The following is a 23,294-nucleotide window of genomic DNA, read 5'->3' on the forward strand; positions in this document are numbered from 1 at the left end:
TCCTCATAGAGTGCATCAGTATCTTCAAACCCCAATGGTTTCAAGACTAGCTCTCTGATTGGTCACTGATATGTATCACATGACCAACTCCTTCCTTCAGTAGAGTAGTGGCACACTCTTGGGCAAGTCCTGTTGCTATGAGGACTTAACATGCCTTTTCTCCTACATTTTCAAATACCATAAACCTCTTTACCAACATAAATATTTACCGCTGGCTTATAACTTATTATAAAGACAATTGAAGTGTTTTTTAACATCATATAGTGTGAAAAAGTGAACTTATCAACATTATAGCATTTCAGGATTCATCAAAGGGGGCCCCCAGTCTACGCATCAGTTTAATAACAAAAGGTTAGTGTATCCAATTCAAAATTACTATAATACAGTCCACATTGCTTTCTAATTAACATAAATTCCCCACAGAACCTTTGCATTACAAAAAACACTTCAACCGCTCGGCTATCTAGCTTAACTTACCTCTAGAGTTCGTAAGAAAGGCAGCCACAGTTTGTTGAGCAGATCAAGTCGGAACTGTTTAGTGAAGCAGCCAACATAAGAGATGAAGGCTGTGATGAGAAGAACATCTCCAGGGAGTGTAGTTCCTTGCTGCATGAAACTGTAAAGAAATTTACAGTTTTTTCAAAATGACTATGCTAATAGTAAGAGTTGATTTACTCTAAAGCTTTATTGCCTTAATGATACATTATGTACATTATGTAAGGTTTTAGAATGTTAAAGTTCCTTCCCTTAAGGGTATGAGACCCTTTCAAAGGTCGGGGTTTCACCATAAGAATTACATTGAACAAATTTAAAAACGAAAAAAAACAACTGTACAGTATTTAAAAAGAAACTCATTAGCTTCTTGGGAGTATATATTAATGTTTGTAATATTCAGGTGGTTATAGACCAATCCAAACAGTTCATCAGTTTAGTTGGAAGAACAGACAATTTCTTGAGTTTAAAGAAGAAATATTAAAATCAGGAGGAGGTTAAGAGGAAATCTCATACGTATGAGCAGACTATAAGAGAGGCCAGGTCTAACAGTAAGGAATCCAGATACACAATCACTTGGAGAGGCGAATAATTTTTACCAGTTCTTCTATGCAACTTATTTTGCAAGTGAAACAATCATGAAGAATATACAAAACATGTTGTCACAGTGGTAAGAAACCCTACCTAATGTCAGATCAAATGAATACATGCAAGAAAGACGGGAAACATGTGTATAAAACACAATAAAATAAGGCCGGCTTTAAAAAAATGATAAAACATTTTTACAATAAGTGTTTATTATTTCAACCCGTTATTAATAGAGTGTGTATTTCAATTTGTTCCATAAGCTTTGAGTCTTTTAAAGTTATCGAACTGAAAAATTATGACTGTTATTATACTGCAGTTTTAAATAACGCCTGTATAATAACGGTACTTGACAATTGCTCGATTTTGAGAAGATGACTGTAATTATTTTAATAACTCCTGTATAATACCAGTATTTGACAATTGCTCACTTTCGAGCATCAGGCACACTAGTTTTATTAAATCTACCAATAGCGATTCAGAGGTAGAAATTGACTATTTTTTACCACGATGTTTATATTGAAAATTTTGTGAACAACTATTAATATTTGTTACACAACAAACATACTTAGCGACCGCCTCTGCCCAGCGGACGTTTTCCGAGCTCAGTCCTCCCACCAGCCTATTGGCCAGCTGGATAGTTCTGGAGGTTGCGTCTGCTTCCTCTTGACACCTCAGCTTTTCCGAGGTCGCTTTCTCAAAGTCCGCAGTCAATCTTGCGAGTTGTTCTTCTAGACTCTACAAATATTACGAAAATAGAAACAGAGGGAAGTGATTAAAAAATAATTAGTTTGTTTACTGTATTTATATTTTAAGTACTTTACAATTACGTTACCATCCCATTTGTACTATAGTAAATTGGGGAAAAAATAGTCTGACAGTTTTTTATAGAAATTCAGCAATGAGGTGTTCAAAATGGAAATTATGGAAAGAAATTACACAGTCTTCTCTTATACACTGCTATATTTAAACTGCACTTTGTGTAGCTGTGCTTAGGGGTGAAATCGATATAACGATTAGAAGTACATGAGAAATTCGTATGATTTCATCCCTGGTTATCATTAGGTTGATTTCAGGATTTGCCACACTATACCGTACAAAATATTTTACTTGTTTTTACTGGTTCAAACACATCTTACCGCAACTTTCCGTTTGATCACAGCCAACTTGTCTTGGGCTGCTGCCAGATCAGCATTTGCCTGAGCCAAAGCTTTCCGCTTCGGTTCTACATCACAGTAAACCTCGTAGAACTTGATGATGTTGATCACCCACGCACACAAACCTTTAACAACCACAACATTTTGATTTTAGTGGATTGACATTTTTTGATGCCAAATGAGCAAAACCCAACTCCCTTCTAAAAGGGGGAAAAAAACCACCCTGAACACTAGGATCAAACTCGTTCAGATCTGTTGAATTTAGAATTTTGTAAGGTGTAAAACACCACCTGATATGACTCACACACTGTCACCATTTTTTTTAGCCATGTGAACAAACAATTTACAACCGGTTGTTTACCCTGTTTTTTTTTTATGATGTTGGTGACCTATCTTGATCTTGCATTTGCCCATCCACATAGCCTACTCAGGCCTGAGCTAGGAAAGTATCCAGCAAAGCAAGGGGTGAGCTGGTACAGTACAAGGGATGAACTTTACTGATAAAATGTAATGGAAGGTACCGGTACCAGAACCCGAACCCTGAATTCTGAGGACAAATTTTAAGTTATATTTCTGTATTTCTGTCCGATACATCGATCCACTAAGATATAATGACCTGCCTGAGGGGATTTGATGCCAAGTTATACAGGGTGTCCCAGAACTCACTACCAATATTTTAAGGCATTGTTCCTGGGTAAGAAACATATCTAAATATCATATTCAAATTGTCCGGAAGTCCTCAGTTACTCACACAGTCGCCATTTTGTTTTTTCTTATTAATTTCTTTCTAAAAAGGGGTTAAAGATACGAATTTGAAAATTTGTATAAACGTTTATGACAACTAGACAAAGCTAAAAAAGAAAAAAATTAAATGATTTCAAATTCATAAAACGAAATGGCGGCCATTAAAAATGTTTGTAAAATCAATGGTTTTGATATATTTAAGAGATATTTTAAATAGCCACCATTTTGATTTATGAATTTGAAAAATAGTCATTAACTTTTTGTAGTTTTGTCTCGTTGTCATAAAAGTTTGTGCGAAATTTTGATTTCGTATCTCTTACCACATTTTAGAAAAAAAAAAATTAATAAGTGAAAAAAAAAAAACAAAATGACGACTGTGTGAGTAACTAAGGACTTCCGGATAATTTAAATATGATATTTAGATATGTTTCTTCCTCAGGAACAAGGCCCTAAAATATTGGTAGAGAGTTTCGGGAGTAGATCAATTTAAAATTTTGCTTTATGATAAAAACACTTGTAGAGCTGAAAGTTGAAAGCTTTCCAGGACTGATACAATATTTCCCTACCAGCAGCAGCCGCTGACTTGCTCCGTACAAACTCCGGTTCAAACTCCGAATCCTTCAGGTAAGGCTGGATCGCCTTCATGATCTCAGGATGGATGTTCTCCTTATCGTAGTTGACCAGAGCGTCCAAGAAAGCGTCAACTTTGGCCATCACGATCTGTAATTAAAGTGAAACTGTTAAGAACCACCTCCGCCATACCTTTGAATATCAATTATACTACACAACAGATGTAAGGCCAAATACATTAGTCTGTGGAGAAAGTTCGCAGAATTTTAGCAGCAAGAGATGAGTACAAAGGAGTACCAGCCAATGATGCCTCCCGTCTTCTGCAGTCGATCCTGTCTCTACAAATCTGCCTTCACTTAGTTCCTTTGCCTCTGTAACTATTGTTCCTTCAGGGAGTTCATTAATTTAATTGAGTGTTGTAGACTCTCTTCTCAAATTTGACTAACTCATTTTTGCCTCCTACATTTTGTTACAAGTTACAAGCTTTTACAAATTTGCAATGTTATTTGTGTGAATCCTTTTTTTACTTTTAGTATACTCCATTTTTTTGGAGAACCAACTATATTTTGCTACTCTATAAGAAAGGTAACCAACCTTAGCTGCCTTCCAGCTGCGATCCTTGGGTATTTTCCCGTTGGGAGCCAGCAGCACCATGACAGCAGCGGTGACGTTGGTGACAGCTCCGGGCGGTGAACCAAACGACTTCAACTCCGTCAGGTTGGCTTTGTTCAAAGTGTTCAAGGCTTCCTGTATTAAAGAGGTAGCAAATTGTCATCATCTTGTCACGCCAGAAAAATATGTGTAACATTACAGAAGTGTTGTACAAATAATAATTTAGTGTGTAATTGACATTATTGAATCCTTCAAATACCATGAACATTGCCACCTCATAAGATTATCAGTTTTGAGATGCAATTTATATTTTACAAGGTCATCTGTAAGCTATAGGGCAATGAATATCAGTATAAGTTTTTAAAAGTTAAGCTGGGTTTCCCTAGGCCTGGAAGCGGAGAGCTGAGTCAACTCTTCTCATGTGTTAGGTAACAAAATGGTAATGTTTTCCTAGAAGAGGAGCGGACTGCCACTAGATGAGTGGAAAATCTCTTCTCCGCACTCCGCGTTAGGCGCCTAAGAAAACACAGCTTTAGTCATATTCTACCTTGTTGTTTCAATCAATCAAATGGGACTATTGATTCACAAATACCATAAGATGAGAAGATAACTCTGTCACAAAGAGCGTAATAATGTAACTCCAAAGGCAGAATGCAACAAAACTAAAGGAGGAATACATCACTGAAGGACATAATAAAGCTGGAAAGAGCACAGGCATAAAAAACAATACTGACACAATACTGTCCACGAAGCCTAGTACCATCAAGTACCTCCTGAGATGGGAGTGAGCTGCTCAAGTTGTAGAGTGGGAGATTTGCTCACAGAAGTCCAGGGTTCAAATCCTAACAATCAACAATGGGTTTTATCAAAATGATAAAGTCTCATCCTTCTAGACCTAGCTTTTAGTAATGTGAAAACAGTTCTGCATCCTAGGATCTGAAGGTGGGACATAAAAAGAAGAACATCCTAAGACGCCAGTGGCCTCTATCGTAATTATTAATTAATAAATAAGATCCAGCCAAATAGATGCATTGGGCAAACACTTTAACATAGTTGTGTTACTCCAACAATTACTCCAAAAACTCCAAACAATAAGATAAATAGGATTCAAGGAATCATTATCGTTTGATCTCATACAGACCTGTGCAGCTATGAGGGCCGGCTCAGCTTTCAGCAAGTCTTCCTCACAATCTTGTTGTTTCTTGGTGACTTCTTTAGCGATCATCGCTACTTTGCGCTCCTCACTATCAGCTGTAAAACAAGTTAGTTTAGCATAATTAGATGCATATTTTAAGCTGAATATGAATGAAAGGTCGAGGAACGGAGCTAAGATCAGCTGATTGATTACTCAGGATCATTTATTAAAAGTCCACTGATCAAGAACAGCTGGGCGGCATTTTGAACAATAAAAAAGCTACTGACCCACGACCAAAATGGTAACCTTTTACTAAGAGAACACTTTAACCACTCAGTTACCCAGATGTAATCTGGACCTGTTAGTCCTACCATTCTAATTAAAATGACTGATAGACAATATACAATTTTTAAGTCATAAAAACTTACGAAACTGTTACAATTTAGCTGTTAATTATTTTTAACCATACATAATTATCTTCCTTGATCGTAGGTAGGAACAATAATGTAAAAGAACTTAAAACTTAAAGTCTGTGTGTTTAGATTAATTTGTCATACATAGGACAACTGGACTGAATTATACGAATGAAGAAACTTTTGTTGTTCAATTTTTAGTACAGACTTTATCAGATTATATGTTGAATAAATAACATTAATAAACTAACTAAATGATTCTAGAAGCTTGTGTTGTTGTACAAAGTTACTTACCGATGGCTTTCTCTTTTGATACTTTTTCTGTTTCAATCCCGACGACTTCAATGAGGGCATCAGCTGCATCATTTTTGATTTTCAGCTCCACTTCTTGGAGAGCTAGTTTTGCTTTGAGATCGTCAACCTATTCAACATAAGGGTTTTTTCTTAAATAAAAAATACCACCTCAATAACTTTATACTGTATCAAAATGAATAACAGTTTGCTCCTAATTATCATTATAGACACTTTCCTCTAAGGTTTCATAATTAACTTTAACATACAAAACAAATTATTCAAACTAAAGGAAGGTTGGTAAGCAAAGGAGTACCAACTACCATAATCCTTAAATATAGTCTGTATGGTAAAAAAGCAAAAGATGCAGTTAAAATCTAAAGCATCTTCCTTAGTTTTATGACTTGTTTCAACTACCTTTCTAATTCATGCTATCATTAACAAAAGGATAAAGTTTTGTAAATATAAGGATATCCACTCAAATTTCCCATTTAGTGTTGCTGACTTTCACTATGAATGAATGAATGAATGAAAGAAGTGCTTTATTGAACAAAAGATTTTCCTTGCAAACCTAGGCTCCTCGCAGGAAGCCACAATGACTTACACTAAAACCGCAATGGTTCATAGAACCGTCTACGTGGTTGGCATACACTTTTTTACACTTTTAATTTAAAACTATAAATTAAATTCTGGACTAAAATCAAAAGTAAAAAGTCTGAAATAAAAATGTTTAATTAAAGCGAATGAAACTAAAAAATAAAATAGCTGGCTCACAACCCAATATATGTTATAGATCCATATATACACACACAAATACATACACATACATATACATATGTATGCTGACTTTCACTAGTCTTCACCTATAGCTGTGAGTTTCCTTGATCGCAGTGTATTTTTAATGAGGGCACATAAATATTAGTCATAGTCAAGATTGTTTTTTCATAAGTGTATATAATTGTACATGAATATACTCGTGATACAAATTATCAATGTTTGATTAAGCAATGCAACCTCCACCAAGTGGGTTCTGTGTTTTTATTTATTTTCCTGGCCCTAAGCCAATTTCCAGACTTTCTCTAACCGTCGAGATCTGCGGAACTCCTGGATCTGTAAACCAGGGATTATTATACAATAGTCTCGGCATACCTCACATTTCTGACCCTAACCACACTCATCTCACCTGCTCGGCTGTACTTCGGAGTTTCTCCAGACCGTTCTCCAACCGCTCCACTTTACTAGCCAACTCCGCACTCTTCATCTGGAGTAGTTTGGAGTACAATGAGATCTGCTCCAAGTAAGACTTGGGGGTTGTATAGTTGTATCTCCGTTCACTCTGCAGGTAAACTCGGGAAGTTTGGTTAACCTGGATGTGAACGTAGGACATGAAGCGGGCGACCGACTCTCGGTAATGTTCCTGGACAGAAGTTTAGAACAATCAATTACATTTTTAAAGAGGTTGGCAGCCTCTTTTTCCTTGCATTTGCCTGTCCACATGAGCCACAGAGGCCTGTGCGTGTAACGTATCCTGCAAAGCAAATGAGCCGGTATAGTATAAGTAAATGTCCTGATAAAAAGTAGTGGCTGGTACCAGGATCTGAACCCAAAACAGCGCTGCCTTGGGCCCAAAGTACTACCAACTGAGCCACCGATTCTCCAACAAAAATTAGGCAAATATTTAAACAAAAAATTAAGCTAAAATATAAAATACCTTCATTTCTTCAAACCTTCAGGCTTGGCGATTTTTGAAACATCATCAAAGGCGTATTCAAAATTTAATGTACTGGTGTGAATAAAGTGGAATACACTAATAGTAAAAAAGAAGGCATAGGAAATATTGGAATATTACTCTGTGTGGCAGTAGCATTTTAAATACTTCATACATATTTTTATTATTTTATTTTGATATAATGTGTGTTGATATAGTTTTGACTGAATGACAGAATGGTTAAATAGATCACCATCAAATTTAAAGCCTGCAAATACGATTCTGAAAGAGATTGTTTATGGACCCATAGATTATCGTTAAGCTAATGATTGCTGATAAGTTCTAGTTTGCCTTCTAATGACTTGTTGATGAAAGAAAGCTACAACGTTATGTTATTACCGGCAAAACTTCCAGGCCTTGGAGAAACTTCTTGGAGACAGATATGAGCGCCTCTTGTGGCCACTCGTGGAACCAGTTGATGGACGTAGAGTTTACAAGAGCAGGGAACTTACGAGCTCGGATCCTCAAAGTAGAACCAACGGGGGAGAAACACAGCACGACCTTGAGTTGGCGACGGACTCGGTCGATAAAGAATTTCCAGCAGTTCTCCCTGGTGTCTACTAAACCAGCTCCTTTCACCTGATAAAGTAAAAGAGGTTGTATTTATAGTTATAAATTTTATTGGACTTTACTTTAACACCTAAAATATCTACTAGCAAACAACACAATTCTCCCAAATGTAAAATAGGATTTTTAAAAACTACGATACTGCCTCCAATCTAAATCATGACCGTTTTTAGCTATCATTGATCACTGAGATTTTAAAAGACGATTCCAAGATTTATCACAATTACAAAAGGTTTAGTAAATTAGATTTATTATTAGTAACTGGTCCATCTCTAAATTTACTAATAAGTCACCTCATTTCTAACGCTGGAGATGATGTTTTCCACTTCATCATCGGGGAAGAGGTCAGGAACCTCTCCGGAAGCGAGGAGGTCGTTGATGAGAACAAGGAATGTTTCACTGGGGACTTGAGCATCAGTCATTAGAAACATGATGCCTACATTCTTCAGACCTGCCTTCAGGTACAACCCAGACAGTTCCATCTGTGAAACATAAATTGAACATCAGTCATTAGAAACATGATGCCTACATTCTTCAGACCTGCCTTCAGGTTCAACCCAGACAGTTCCATCTGTGAAACATAAATTGAACATCAGTCATTAGAAACATGATGCCTACATTCTTCAGACCTGCCTTCAGGTACAACCCAGACAGTTCCATCTGTGAAACATAAATGGAACATCAGTCATTAGAAACGTGATGCCTACATTCTTCAGACCTGCCTTCAGGTACAACCCAGACCATCTGTGAAACATAAATTGAGCATCAGTCATTAGAAACATGATGCCTACATTCTTCAGACCTGCCTTCAGGTACAACCCAGACAGTTACATCTATGAAACATACATTGCAAATTTGTAAAGAATTTGACATAGCTAAATTAGTTTGTAGGATGGAAGCCGAATCTCTAAAGTAGATTCCTGATATCAAGTATAGTCTTTGGAAGTTTGTAGTGCAAGGATTTAAAGTCAACTTCAGAAGTAAAGTTTCATGGTTATATTGGAGGTAAAAAGAGGTTAAATGTGATTAATGAAAGTAGTAGTTCAGAATTTGTTTCTCATTAATTGATTTTAAAAACAATATGCTATAAATGTAACAACATAACCAACTGTTCACTAGGAAACAACCAGATTCCCAAACATGCTGCAGAGATCCATGGCATTTTATAGGCGATATGGTTAATATTGCAAGAGCGGAGTACATGTTATAATATTTATGCTGTAAGATTATTGTATTCAAAATAACAAGGTACTATACAAATTGTTCTAGTGTGTATGACCTTCAGATCCAATATCCCGTAGCCCTTCCTCAGCTGAATCTGAGCCACCTCCAAGCTGGAGATGAACGCTGCGAGTCGAGCCAACGATTGTTTGCCACTACCTCCTACCCCAACCAACAGCGCACTTCCACGAGGAGACTCGAGGATTCGGTTGATCCTGGAATCAAAATAAATTACCTTTCAGAGTGAAAAAAATCCTGAACTGCACTCAACTCGCAGTGTTCATTGCATTCTCCAGTTCTTAATCTTGGTTAAACCATAAATCAGTGTTTCCAAAAAATATTCCTCATACTGAATCAGACCGAACAAATTCAACAACACATACCAAAAAGAGAGCACAAATTAAAAAAAAAAACTTTTTGTCACTATACCTAAGCAACATGTTGTAAATGGAAGCAATTTTGGGTTGCATAAGGGTTGTGGGGTACCAACTAAGAAAGCTTGACGTCATATGTTTGAAAAGTGATTTATGCCTATACAGTGTGACTTACGTTCAAATTTTCTTGTAGTTTTGCACTTTTTCTGAATAACTGCAATGCTTGCTATGAAATCAGGAGACTACCGGTTCGATCCAAAAGAAAAGCTAGCTTTTTAATATTGGATCTAGTATTCCTTGATCATATAATGGTAACGATGCACAACCCTTGATCCTTGGGATTGTGATAAAGGAACCAGCTGATCTTGATCAGTAACAAGTTACACTCTTCGTTCATTCTACACCCTCTTAAAAATACACAACCTGGTGCGTTGTACAAATCTAATACGTTACCTGCAAACATGCATCATGGCGTCTTCAAACAGCACGAGGTTCATAGCGGCCACAAGGTCATTGAAACTGACCAGGGCCTCTTGTAGTAGCCTGGTGAGCACTGGCCACTCATAGATAGGCATGTACTTGGGCTCTCCTATACCTTGGGCAAAGTGGCAGTAGATGTTGGGCCTCTCTAGCACAGCACCTTCATCCAGCTCCTGCAGTCAGAGGAATACATGAAGTGGACATACCATTGGAAGCCATAAATATAAACAAATCTAAGGTACCGTTACATCAGCAGTTCAAAATGTGATAGTCAAACTCACAAAATGTTTGGCCTATTCATTCAGTCATCGTCTGGGATATATAACAAGAATGCTTCATACATTATAGAGTCGTCGAATAACATGGTTTGAAATTTCCTGTTTCGGTTAGGTCTGGGGTATACTGGCAGAGCTTGGCAAGAAGAGGCCCATCTTTATAATGTTGGGTGGCTCAGGCTTACTGATTAATACTATTTTGATTTAGGAAAGGTTGATACAATAACATTTGAGTTTTCAAATCCAAAGGTGTGAAGACTGAATTTTTAAGTGAAGACTGCTAGAACGTCAACCTAATATCAACTCAACTAGTTCTATTGTTTTTACTTTTACTTACATCAAAACTCTTTTTGACAATGTCTATTTGGATCTTCATGAAGGCGTCTGCGTCTTTCTCATCAGTGAGCTTGTCTCCGTATACCCTTTGAGACTCGTGCATCCAAAGTCTAACCAGATCTGTAGGTTGAGTGAGACAGTCCATAGAACTGAACAGGAGTCCCTGCAACAAATATGACAAATATGAAATATATATGACAGTGATGACAAAACTTAGGTCCAATCTATTATTTTCAATACCAATGATCAGAATTAATGTGAATACAGTACCTGGAAGACATTTGAAAGATCTCGTAGGTTGAAGATGTAGTGGAACTTGATCGCTGTAGGAAGGAACACTTGCGCAACCTTGTTGTGAACTGCGATTGTCGCTGCGACCACGTTGGGACACAGTCTTGTTACTAGGTGGGGGAAACGATGTTCCACGTTGGCGAAATGTTGACTCAGAATGGACGAGTAAATCATACTCAGCGACTCCGAGTTGGGGAAGCTGTTGTAAAGAGAAAATTGTGTAAATGCATCTTGATATAAATATATATTGATTGTGCTCGTTTTGTGAAGATGTGTATTTTAATATCTCTTACCTAGTACCAGTGCTTGATTTGCAGGGAAATGCTGCGGAATGGAGTTCCAGTACCTTTTTTGGGGAAGATAAAAAATATTGGCATAAATAGGTACAAATCACATTAAATAGGTTACGGTTCCGGTACCTCATTTTTTACAATTCAGCACTGCTTAGTACTGTGTAGCTTGCCTTTCATTTTCACTTTACGGTACCCCACATGGACGTTTTTTGCCACGATGATCCGAAGCTCAGTTCTACCAACCTGACAGCAAAGACACAGAAGTGACGTTGCAGCCTCGGGTTGATAGTGAAGCTGCCAGCTGTAGGGTTCATGCAGGCCACGTATTGACAGTTGTGTATGTCCTTGAGTGTCAACTTGGTGCGGTCGTACCAGTGCATGTAGTCCAGATGTTGACGTATGAGGGTGTGAGGCTGGACGGTGCCGTAAGCGTCAACCTGCCGACCAAACATCTCTTCATCAATATATAGCTCCTCAAACTGTACAGATTTGACAACTATCAGTTGCAGCTAAATAGTATGCTAAATCTGCATGTGGAATAAAATTGTTCTAGTCAGCTTTCAGCTGTACATTTATAAATGTACTTGGATAAATGCACATATTGATTGACATGTGACTTAACAGCAGCTGGTAGCTTTCAATCGTTTACACATTCCAAACTTGAAACACATTGAAAACCTCAAGGGATAAAAACTATTTTGATTGGAATTATCGTTTTGAATCAAAATAATATAGAAGATACTGCCTAAATCATGAAGTAAAATAACCCCTGTCGCTGACAAAATATTGCTTTAATATATCAGATTTATTCCCAAATTATGAACTTTAACAAAACAAGATACAATGATGAAATTAAAATGAATACCTCGGGCATGTTCATATCGTCAATGAAGTACACTAAGGTTTTGTTTCCAGGGGGTCCGTAGTTCCTGCCAGCTTTCTTTTCCAGCGGTCTTTCTAATATTTTTTGTAGCATTTCTGAAAAAAGTTAAGACTTACATTATTATACCATCAGACAAATACAGTTGACCCAAAAAAAATGTAAGAAACTGTTTTGACATAATGTGCTGAAATGTGCTTCGACATTAAATCCACAGCAATTTGATTTACATTAGTCTTAATGTAAGCCGTTCTACCTATAACATCAATATAAGAATAAACATGGTAGGCAGCCTATTTATTACTTTACATCCACATTGTCTTCTATTCTGGATATTTCAAGGTAGGCGTCACCAACGGATCTCCATTTTATCATATTCCTCCATTGTTTTTCTTCCCTTAACGTCCGCCATCTCACTTTTCTTGTTTCTACATCCCTCATCATGTTGTCCATCTATTTTCTTCTATCTTCCTTTCAATCTCCTACCCTCTATCACCATAAACTTTTTCATAGGATTATATATCTCTTCTCACGTGCCAAAACATCTGAAGTTTTGCTTTTTGTACTATCCCTTTTATGCTGTCTTTAGCTGTATCTTTACCGATTTATTCATACCTAACTCAATCCCACCCGGTTTAGCTCCTAGTAGTCCTTTATATATTTTTTATAACTAGTTTTCAGTCCAAATTTACACACTCAACCAAATTATAGCCTGAATCAAACACTTTTCCAAATTAATTGTAAAACATTAAACATAACCATTATGAATTAACAGTTCATCTAGCATTTTACCAATTAGTACATTACAACTAAAAACGTAGCGTAAGAGAATATTTTGCGAGTTACACACCAAAATACAAATTAAAATACATTGCTCGCTGACCACAATCTACTAAAAGACACTGGATGACACACTATACCTGATGTGGTATAGAAGTTGAACGGAACGTTGGCGACCGCATAGTTCTCAGAGAGGCTGGTCAGTTTCTCATTGACCAAAACAGTTTTGCCACAGCCAGCGTTACCCACCAACATCACGGGGTGTTTGTTGTCCATGAGGAGGTCCACAAAGTAGCGGACTCTTATGGACTCTGCCGTGTGGACCAGTACAGCCTAGAGTAATAGACAAATAACAGATACTCAAATTCTGAAAATACTCAAGCTGTTTGAAGAATTATTATGGACATTTACAGCTGAGTACCCGCACAGTTACGGTGCTTGCCAAATACTCTGAGAAAGCAGGATTAACCCGGGGAAAAGTCGCTATTTGTTGGTTTAAAAATTGACCCAGCTGTTTCTTGATCCCTTTTAATAAATATTGGTAAAAAAAACAGCTCAACCTACTCAGTAGCAAAGTTACTGAAATTATGGTACGGTGATTTTCTGTCGGCAGTAAAACAGTTTCACGACGTTTAGAACTAGGAATCTGACTGTCTTCAGGTGCAAAGGAACCTAGATCATGACAAGATGTAAACAAACTGAACAAGGGGAAAAAAACAAAAAAACCAATACAGTACTAAAAAAACTCAACATTTTAATGGTCTCAGAGAGGGGGGGGGGGGGTTAAAGACCAGAGCTTGAACTGACGTCAATTATTGTTTTAATTAATTATTGTTCAGAGAAAAAGATGTTCCAAATAACCTTTTAAATGGGGAACGAGCTGGCCTAATGGTAAGAGTGTGAGACTTTGGTCCCTAAGGTTCCAGGTTCAAATCCTGCCAAATTGCCAATGGATTTTACTTTATTTTTTTCATTTTTAATGTTAGCCTCCGGGTTACGTTGAATATATGAAATTGGGGCAAACACCTGTTTCATGCCAATCCTGATTGTAGCTATAGCTAGTGTCACAACTAGTTTTATTTTGTTTGTGATAATGTCGCAACCCCTAGGTCTGTTCTAAAGAAATGTGAAAAACGGTCCTAAGCAAGAACCATGTATCCAAGGGGGGAAAAAAAAAACGAAAGAAAAGACAGAAATTTACAATAAATTGTTAGTAAAAATCCAAAATGTGCATACTTTTTGTAATAAAAGAAGATATTGATAAACAATAAAAAATACTTTAAGCACATTGGTCAATGATAGGCCTAATACTGTAAATACAAAAGAAACTTTTTTCACACACGATGAGCTTTCTCTTTCCTCTTTATTCAACAGGTGACTTTTTCTATACTGCCAGTTCGGCAAATTTTTTGCCGTTTTATTTCATTGTGTAAGCATAAAGTAATTATATAGAACATACTTGTAGTGGCATGTCCGGGTCCAGTTCAAACTTGGGCAGTCGCTCTGTCCACGGCAGGAACTGCTTCGTCTCCACATCAATGTAGTAGTCGAACACAGTGCCTTGCGGTGGGAACTTTATGGATTTGAACTCATTGATCCACCATTTGGTGAACTCAACTCGGTGGTCGACCGTCTGTCAGGATGAAACGAGTTCAGGATCGAAACATTGAAAATAAACAGATTGTACTAGTGAGATTGGTCATCAAAGATAGAGTGAACAGAACAAGGAAAATTCACTGGTAAATGCAATGTAAAATTTCATTTTGCGCTGGTTAAATAGTAAATACATAATTTATAAAAACCTATGTCTCCTTTAGAGGTGGGGAACATTAAATGTAATTGGATGAATAAATACTGCTATTACTGTGTCAGATATTACATTGGTAATAGGTTTCTTAGAATACCCTATTATCTTTGTAATGTCTGAGCTGTTTGTAGTGAAATAACGCTGATCGTGTCTTCGTATTCACCGTGATCATCACGAAATAATATAATACTTTGATAATAGAATACTGAGAAAACCATACTATATCGTGACGTCAGAAAGAGCGAGTGAAATAACGCTAATCCTATTAACAGCAATCAGAGAAAAATACAGGCCTAGTTCCTTGGTAATAGAATACTGAGAATACCATATTATTTTAGTAGCCTCATCTGTTTGAACGAGTGAATGAAATAACGCTTATCATGGCTTCCTATTGCCAGCAAATATCTCGATAGAATAGTAAAAGTTTTTCTGACAAATTTTTTTACAAATTTCCTTTTGTAGCTCTTATAAAAACCTACAGTTTTGAATGCTTTTTTTAAAATCAGTGATTTCCGACACTTATTTGTGAATTCTATGGCTTTCCAATGAGTCAATAACCAGTAAACATCTTGATTAAAAATAAAAATATTTTCCTTAGAAATTTGTAACGTTATTTTTATATATTTACCTGGTCCTGAAACATAGCTGCTCCAAAGGCCCAAACGCAGGCGAAGCAGAAGTACAACTCGTACCACTCCTTGGGACAGTCCAGTGGGGTGTTGGTGGGCGAGAGAAGACAGTTGAGAAGATGACAGAGCATCTGTATATGCGCCATCTCTACGATGGGAGTGATCTTCTTGAACCTACACCAACAGTTTGGTAAAAATGTTTACGCAAGAAATAAAAGGTAGCAGAAAATTATGACGATGGTGATTTTAATTACTATGATTAACATAATATTGGAAAATAAGAAGAGACAAAATAAAAGATATGGGTGAGTTGTATTGGTCCTTGATACTCATCTGAAATAAGAACAATAAGAAGTTGTAGGTTTAAATCTGAACCTAATTTGGGTTGTTTTTCATAGTTAATGGTTCTTCCTAGGAGTTAAATTTAAGGTTATCTGCCGCGACCTGATCAGCAACAAAGGGGAAAAATAGGGTAACCTACTATCAAGAGCTGAACATTCTAATTTTTCCGGGATAAACAATCTTTTGATCTTGGGCAGAATATCTGCTGATCGCAACCGACATCTACTGAACACAATCGATGGATGCCGATGCATCCCAAAGTCTACCAATGGCACTTGACGTCTACTAATGGCACTCAATGTCTTCTGATGGCTCTCGACTCGACGTCTGCCGATTGCACTTGACTGAGTTGACTCTGCCAAAAAAGGCTTAAACAGACTGATTTTCCAGATCATTGGATGCCAACCACGCTTTTACTGTAAAGATATTAATTGTGTGTAAACTTATTTTCCATTTTGAATCCTTTTATCTAAAATATTGAGATGAGATGTATTGGATTTCGCAATCTCATCTATTTTCTACTGCTGTAAGCTTATAATTGTGCAGCTATATCACTAGAAGTTGACAAACATTTTGATTTTGCTGAAGAAAATATTATGCTTGACTTAAATTCTTATAATTTCTCACCATTACAGTGTTTTGCTCAGTTTTTGTTGCTTGTAATGCTCTGTTAAACATAACTTATTAATGTGATTTTGCCCTATTTTGCAATAAAATTACAATCCCGAACATCCCTACTTCATTTAATGGTCTCCTTGTTATGCAGACCGTACCACTATTTCTACTTCGCCTAGTTAAAATAAACAAAAATTCCTATTTACCGTGTTCGAACATTCTCCAGACATGATGGGATGTACTTGTCAAACAGAATGACAAGGTTTGACTTCTCGGATGTGTGCTCTCTTGTCTCGATCCAACTGGTAACATAGCTGGAATGAAAAGGAATAGTATTAGAACTCCATATTGTTATATTGTTGTGAATACCTCTTATAAGGAATAAGGGCATAAATAAACCACCAATTTAGGATTTAAAATTATTTATTCCAGTAAAAATGTGCTCTGATGCAATAAGTGATCAATTTTAAGGTTTAATCAGTGTACAGTATATTTAGGTAAATAATAAATACATACATTTCTTAAAATAGTTTTTTATTGACTTTTAACAGTAGTTTTAGTGGTTTTAGTGTGCAACAACTTACAAAATGTTACAAATGAACTTTTAACCCTAAGTTACAAAGAACTGGTTCATTTGCATATAGAGGAAACCGAAGAAGGTGGAAATGACGTTTACAGGCCTGATAAGTTGGGGATTGGTGTAGAGGATTTTCAGATCACATCCTCTACATCAATCCCCAAAACATCAAGACTTTTAGTTATTGACACTGATGAGATGTTGATGAAGCACATAAAAAAAAAAGATTCCACGGAGACACATTGAATTTGAGGTAACTTAATTTTCTTCCACACACAACCACTATACATAAAAGTTCCTCCTAAATGTTCTTCTTTTAGAATTTTAATACAATAAATGAAATAGTTAAAGACTTTTAGTAAAGTTTTAAAATATATTAAATTATATCATAAAATGTTGTCTCAACTAGCAAATAACGATGCTGAAACAATTTTTTGACTACCAAATTGATTAAGTCCTACCCCAACCCTTTTGTATCTCCTAGTGTTCCAACCTCATCCTGACTACAATTTTAATAAATCGGTTCATGTCATTCGTAAAATGATTGGCCTTAAATCATACTTGGTAGGTTGAAATCTAGAGGTGTGTCTATGCTATCAAAGCTGGAGTAGTGTCAGAGGATAACTTCACTCATTGTTAAATGTACAACATTTCTTCCCCAATGTGACATTAAGAAAATTACTCACGGGTTCCAGCCGAGATCCTGCGGGTTGATGTAAAGGATGCCCGCACGAGAGACAGTTGCCGGGGTGGCTGTGCGCAGGTTAGATATCTCAAACAACAGCCTCATCGACGGGTTGAGGGCGATCCGCTCGTTGCTGGCCAGAGTTAGGATCTAGACAAATATTTCTCATAATACCAAATAGTCTCTAAAAAGTATAACTCAAGTTTACCTTAGAGTTAAAATTTACCTACATGGTTTCAGAAGTGTTGTATGTAATGGTTTTAAAGGAGAATGATACACAAGAGTTTGAATTTTAATGGTAAGTGAATATGAGAAAGCATGGCGAGTTTTGAAACAGTGAGGTTTTGTAGTGTAGAAAAAACCTGTAAAAGCTAAAAATAGCAAGCGTCATTGGGCCAGTAGGTTGAAAAACAGTGACATACACTGTACTGGCCAAATTCAGCAAATAACTTTATAAGAGGCACAGAATAAATAAGACAGACTCTTCTTCATACTGTACTGCCCTTTTTGTAGGTTTGTTTCAAAGATAAGCTGATCCATCCAGCTGATTGTTCCATCCATTCAACTGATTGTTGCCAGATGATTATTATATGACTTGTCTGATTGCATGTAACTGCATGTTTAAAAGACCAAATAAAATTCTCATTCTCATTCTCATCAGCTTGGTTAGGTAGGAAGGAATGTTATCCTAACGGGTGAGGTTCATTTGTCCGAGTTTTCAACTGTCCGAGATTGTTAAAAATTACATAATATTTGAAAAATCAGTCGTCCGAGTTTTCATTTGTCCGAGTTTATTAAATTATTAAAAAAAAAATCAAAATATCAAGTGTCCGAGTTTTCAACTGTCCGAGTATGATTTAAATAATAATAATATTTGGTTAAATCAACTGTCCGAGTTTTCATTTGTCCGAGTTTTTAAATTATTAAAAAAAATACCGAAATATCAACTGTCCGAGTTTTTAACTGTCTGGGTAGGGTCAGAAGTCGATGTAAACCTCTTCTGCAATAGAGTGGGGGATTGTGGGAGAAGATATATCTTCTATCTATATAATTGTTGGTTGAACTCCTCCGCCATTTCTTAACCGATTTTATCCATTGACGTCTCATTGGAAAGAGTGTGTCACACAGATTTACAAACTGACCTTACATGTTTGAAAAAGTCCCTTGGGCCCTGCCCCAGTGGCTTTGAAGGTTCCCATGTCATCGTTATGGAGAACTTAATTGTTTACATTTTGATCATCTGTATAATTTAATTGCTGTTATTTATTTTTAAATTCAATGAAACGCATTGAGTACATTTATTTACCTACTATTTGAGTTTGTGTAAACATAACCCCCGTGATGGATCATGTTAGTATGGTTGTAACTTAAATTTGTGCATTTATCGTTGTTTTGTGTAGCTTTAAACTGTTTATTTGTTGTTTCTTTGTTTTAAATGCCTCTGACGAGACGACAACGAAACATAGACAGGAGGCGTAATCGTGATAACGACCTCAGCTACAGAACAGTGGCGCGTAATAGGCTTAACCGCTTAACACATCACAGTCACCACCTGACTCTGGACAATCTTAACTATTAGGTTACAAATGCGCCCTAACACTACCACAAAACGACTTTTTGTTCTCAATTGGCCCTCTATCAATGACATGTATTTTATTTGGAAATTTTGTTTATTTCATCCTATGCTATTGACGTATGGTCAAAAAACACTGTTTACCTTCCCCGTAGCAGCAAACCTAAGCACTCGCTTATTTATGGAAATATTTTAGTAAATATGTAATCAGACAAGTTGAAATTCGCTTCGTCTGCAGGTTTGCTGCGGCGGGAGTATTTGATATTATCGGCATGTTTGGTTGGTTGTGTTAGGTGATGACAGTTTAATTTTATAAAATTGTAAAATTAGTCTTATAATAAAAATAATAAAATTTTTCTTAAGTCAACGTGATGAGGGGCTCTCGCGGCTCGCACAATGCCTGACTCCTTCGCAGAAAAGGTTTACATAGGTTTCTGACCAGGCGCATTAGACACGCTAGTCTCGGCGCGCAGTGTCACATTTGATGTTGACCCTACTCGGACAAATGAAAACTCGGACAGTTGATTTAACCAAATATTATTATTATTTAAACCATACTCGGACAGTTGAAAACTCGGACACTTGATATTTCAACATTTTTTTAAATAATTTAATAAACTCGGACAAATGAAAACTCTATTATTAGTTATTTATCAAAACTCGGACAAATGAAAACTTGGACAACTGATTTGTCAAATATTTTGTAATTTTTAACAAACTCGGACAGTTGAAAACTCGGACAAATGATGAGATCCCATCCTAACAGTCAGTAACAGTATATTAACTTATAAATAGTCTAAGTGTTTTGTTAAAAAGTTAAGGAAAATTAAATTGATATTCTGTAATACAACATGCATGTACAGTTCTACCAATTATGACAGCACACCTTTATTATTCACACCAGCAACAATTTTGTTAAAAGAACACCACACGCTTTGAAGGGAAAGCAGTCCAAAAACCTTACAAGTTTCTGAATATGACAAGGATCAAATCTGTCTTGCTTTTAACTTAAGAGTTAACTTCAGAGTCTTAAGTCCGAAATGCCTCCATACCTTGTTGTCATCCATGACGGTGTTGAGAGATTCAATCCACATGGGATCAATGTCTCCATCCAGAATGATCCATTTAGGATGATCTCCATTTAGGTTGGCCTGTTCTCTCATGATGACAGAGAATAAACCTGAAAACCACACTTATTGAAAAGCGCCTTGACGACTATGAGCTCAAATTGTGTGTCACCAGGTAGCTGAGCGCGTTGGCAGCAGAATTCTAAGACAAAGGATGGAAAATCAAACCTCGTCCACCGCTAAAGTAAGAGTCTCATTTTGTTTAACAACCATGTAGAAAAGTAATATTTCAGTTGCTCTTTGAAATTTTTACTGTACAAGTTGTTTTCTTATGTACAAAATGTAATTTTATTTAAAAATATTCCTAACTTTCTGAATAGTTCTCGTACAATCTACACTTTCATCAGTGGTGGATCAAGAGATTGCGAGGCCCAAGGCGAAGTTCAATAGCGGGCCTCTCTTAATACCTGAAATACGGCTATGCAGGCCCCTGAAAAGTGCAGGGCCCCAGGCACCGACTTGTTCGCCTTTATGTAGCCTCTGACTTTCATACCTAATGATAATGATCTTCACTAACCATCCTTCCACTCCCTGGTGGCGGGGTTGATGATGCCGAACAGTTCGTCATTGGTGACGGCCTTTGGGTTGAGGTCGTTGAAGACAGGTTTGCGTTTCATGTTGTGGTACGTCTTGAGAAGCGTCTTCCACACCTGGGTCTTGCCAGTGCCAGCGTTACCAACCACAAACACCGAGTGTCGCACTTCCAGCAACTCCTCCAGCTGAACCACCTGGGAAAAGCCACAAACTATGTTAAGTACCAAAAAACAGTGTCTCCACACCACCAAAACAAAATTTACGTTCATTAGATCAAGAAAATACAGTAGAGCCTCTTTAATCCGAGCTAATTGGGACCAGGGGTGGTTCGGACTAGTGAATAGTTTGGATTACAGAATATATTGTTGTTTTTACATAACAATAGCTAAAACATGGCTAAAATTTATCTAAATTATTTTGGGAAAAGTGAAAAAAATGTTTTATAAATTGAAATACAGTGTTTATTTGATACAGTAGTAAACATGGTGAATAAACAGTACTGTACATTTAATACAGTATACAATAAAGAACTGCTGTACTGTGTATAAAGTACAGCAATGAGGGGTTCGGATTAGTGGACGTTCGGATTACGGGGGTTCGGATTAAAGAGGTTATACTGTACTGTTTTGGGCATGAATTTTCAAAAAATCCATGTGATTTCCAAGTGATCTTTATGATGTATCATGTTTGATTGGATCTGAAAACTTTGCTGTAATAGTATGATAAATTATTAAGTTAGGTTGGTAGTTTTATCCGAAAAGCATAAAAAAAAACTAAACGTAATAGCAGAAAATAGTGTATTTTTTTTCTTTTCATCATGCTTCAATCATGTGCACAGTCTAAAATTCCATTTTCAGAATAAAAGACTTGCGTTTTGAAACAGATATTTGTTTGGCTATTCTTTTATGATCTTCCAGCTTTGTTTTGTGTACAATATTTTTTTATGTTTAAGTACTTTATCCCCAGAGGACAGAATCAGATTTCAGATCATGAAAAAAATTATGAAAACATTGTTTTTTTTTACAAATTGTGATAGAAAAATCTGCAATAACCCCATAAAATGGGTTTCATTGGAAATGGTTGTGTTATATGATTGATTAATATGACTAGTTGGAGCCCAGCCGATTCCTTTTCCTACATTGTCAGAACTGTGTAACCTTCAGGATGAAGTTATCCTCAGGTTGCAATAGAAGGTCCATCGCAGCTTGTTTCACCGTTCGCTCAAACTCCATATCTCGTTTCCTCGGCACGTCCAAAGCTGGGAACAAGTCTCCGATGAGGCCCATGAAAACAGGCACGTCGTCTGTAATGATCTTCGGAATGTTGAAGTCTCGGAGGGCTCGCATAAGCACCTCTTCTTCTGGCCGGCCGGGGTCACCTCTCTGTCAAATCATACCATTCAATCACGTCTTTGAAACAGCATCAAGTGTTGCTTGCAGTTGATACAAAAAAATGGGTGTAGGCCTAGCACTTTGTAAGTAAGATCATGAAATGTCAGTTAATATATTTTTTTTTTTAACTCTAAACAGGATGTCACATAATTTCCTGAATAGATGTTCATCAAGGAAGATGGACATAACCAATGCAGAGTTGAAAGCAAGAGATCATTTACCTTGAGAGAACCAGCGACCACCAAAACAGACTTGATGGCTCTCAATCCCCAGTCGTAGTGGTCTTGTTTGCTGAGAAGTTCCTTGCACAAGGTGTACAGAGTGATGAACTTCCTTGCGAGGACGCGAGCCTCCTGGAAACCCTCGGCCACCAACATGATCTCACAGATCAACTCAAAGTCTGGCACAACCATGGCACACGGTCTGGGGACAAACAATATGTTGCTGTAAAGACTTCCCTAAACTGTTTTGATGGACTTTCCACGCATGGATTTAGTCCGGAAAACAGCTGTTTGACGCTTTTTTAATCAAACAGGATCTCATTATGGATTTTGCCGGACATCAGCTGATTATGATTATTTTTAGATATTGAACACCTTGTATATTGTTTAGACATAAATAATTATCAACGTAAAAGAATGTACACTAAACAAACTTACTTCTAGAGATAAAACCTCAAAAAAGTGTTGTACTAAGTAGTTTAATATTCTAATGGCAGTGAATAATAAACTGAAACATAACCTCCCACAG

At 36.8% G+C, this 23,294-nt stretch overlaps 1 protein-coding gene across 1 annotated transcript in view; it reads right to left on the bottom strand.

Annotated features, from left to right (window-relative positions):
- The window catches only part of LOC128995556 (dynein beta chain, ciliary), a 138,747-nt gene that overhangs the window by 32,344 nt on the left and 83,109 nt on the right, over positions 1-23,294 (bottom strand). Inside the window, exons 37-61 of the mRNA XM_054420574.1 lie at positions 22,766-22,967; positions 22,311-22,535; positions 21,137-21,347; positions 20,545-20,672; positions 17,921-18,069; positions 16,864-16,971; positions 15,700-15,874; positions 14,724-14,897; positions 13,405-13,597; positions 12,470-12,582; positions 11,848-12,041; positions 11,291-11,510; positions 11,022-11,183; positions 10,383-10,582; positions 9,614-9,770; positions 8,628-8,816; positions 8,107-8,346; positions 7,183-7,416; positions 6,003-6,129; positions 5,302-5,411; positions 4,143-4,295; positions 3,545-3,698; positions 2,217-2,359; positions 1,646-1,815; positions 478-616 (exon numbers count right to left, since the gene is read on the bottom strand). Coding sequence (XP_054276549.1) covers positions 478-616; positions 1,646-1,815; positions 2,217-2,359; positions 3,545-3,698; positions 4,143-4,295; positions 5,302-5,411; positions 6,003-6,129; positions 7,183-7,416; positions 8,107-8,346; positions 8,628-8,816; positions 9,614-9,770; positions 10,383-10,582; positions 11,022-11,183; positions 11,291-11,510; positions 11,848-12,041; positions 12,470-12,582; positions 13,405-13,597; positions 14,724-14,897; positions 15,700-15,874; positions 16,864-16,971; positions 17,921-18,069; positions 20,545-20,672; positions 21,137-21,347; positions 22,311-22,535; positions 22,766-22,967 — 4,270 coding nt within the window. The remainder of the gene's footprint in view (positions 1-477; positions 617-1,645; positions 1,816-2,216; positions 2,360-3,544; positions 3,699-4,142; positions 4,296-5,301; positions 5,412-6,002; positions 6,130-7,182; positions 7,417-8,106; positions 8,347-8,627; positions 8,817-9,613; positions 9,771-10,382; positions 10,583-11,021; positions 11,184-11,290; positions 11,511-11,847; positions 12,042-12,469; positions 12,583-13,404; positions 13,598-14,723; positions 14,898-15,699; positions 15,875-16,863; positions 16,972-17,920; positions 18,070-20,544; positions 20,673-21,136; positions 21,348-22,310; positions 22,536-22,765; positions 22,968-23,294) is intronic.

This window comes from Macrosteles quadrilineatus, unplaced genomic scaffold, assembly GCF_028750875.1.
Source record: "Macrosteles quadrilineatus isolate MER2022 unplaced genomic scaffold, UCM_ALF_1.0 Scaffold_5__1_contigs__length_97177068, whole genome shotgun sequence".
In the NCBI taxonomy this organism is placed as follows: domain Eukaryota; kingdom Metazoa; phylum Arthropoda; class Insecta; order Hemiptera; family Cicadellidae; genus Macrosteles; species Macrosteles quadrilineatus.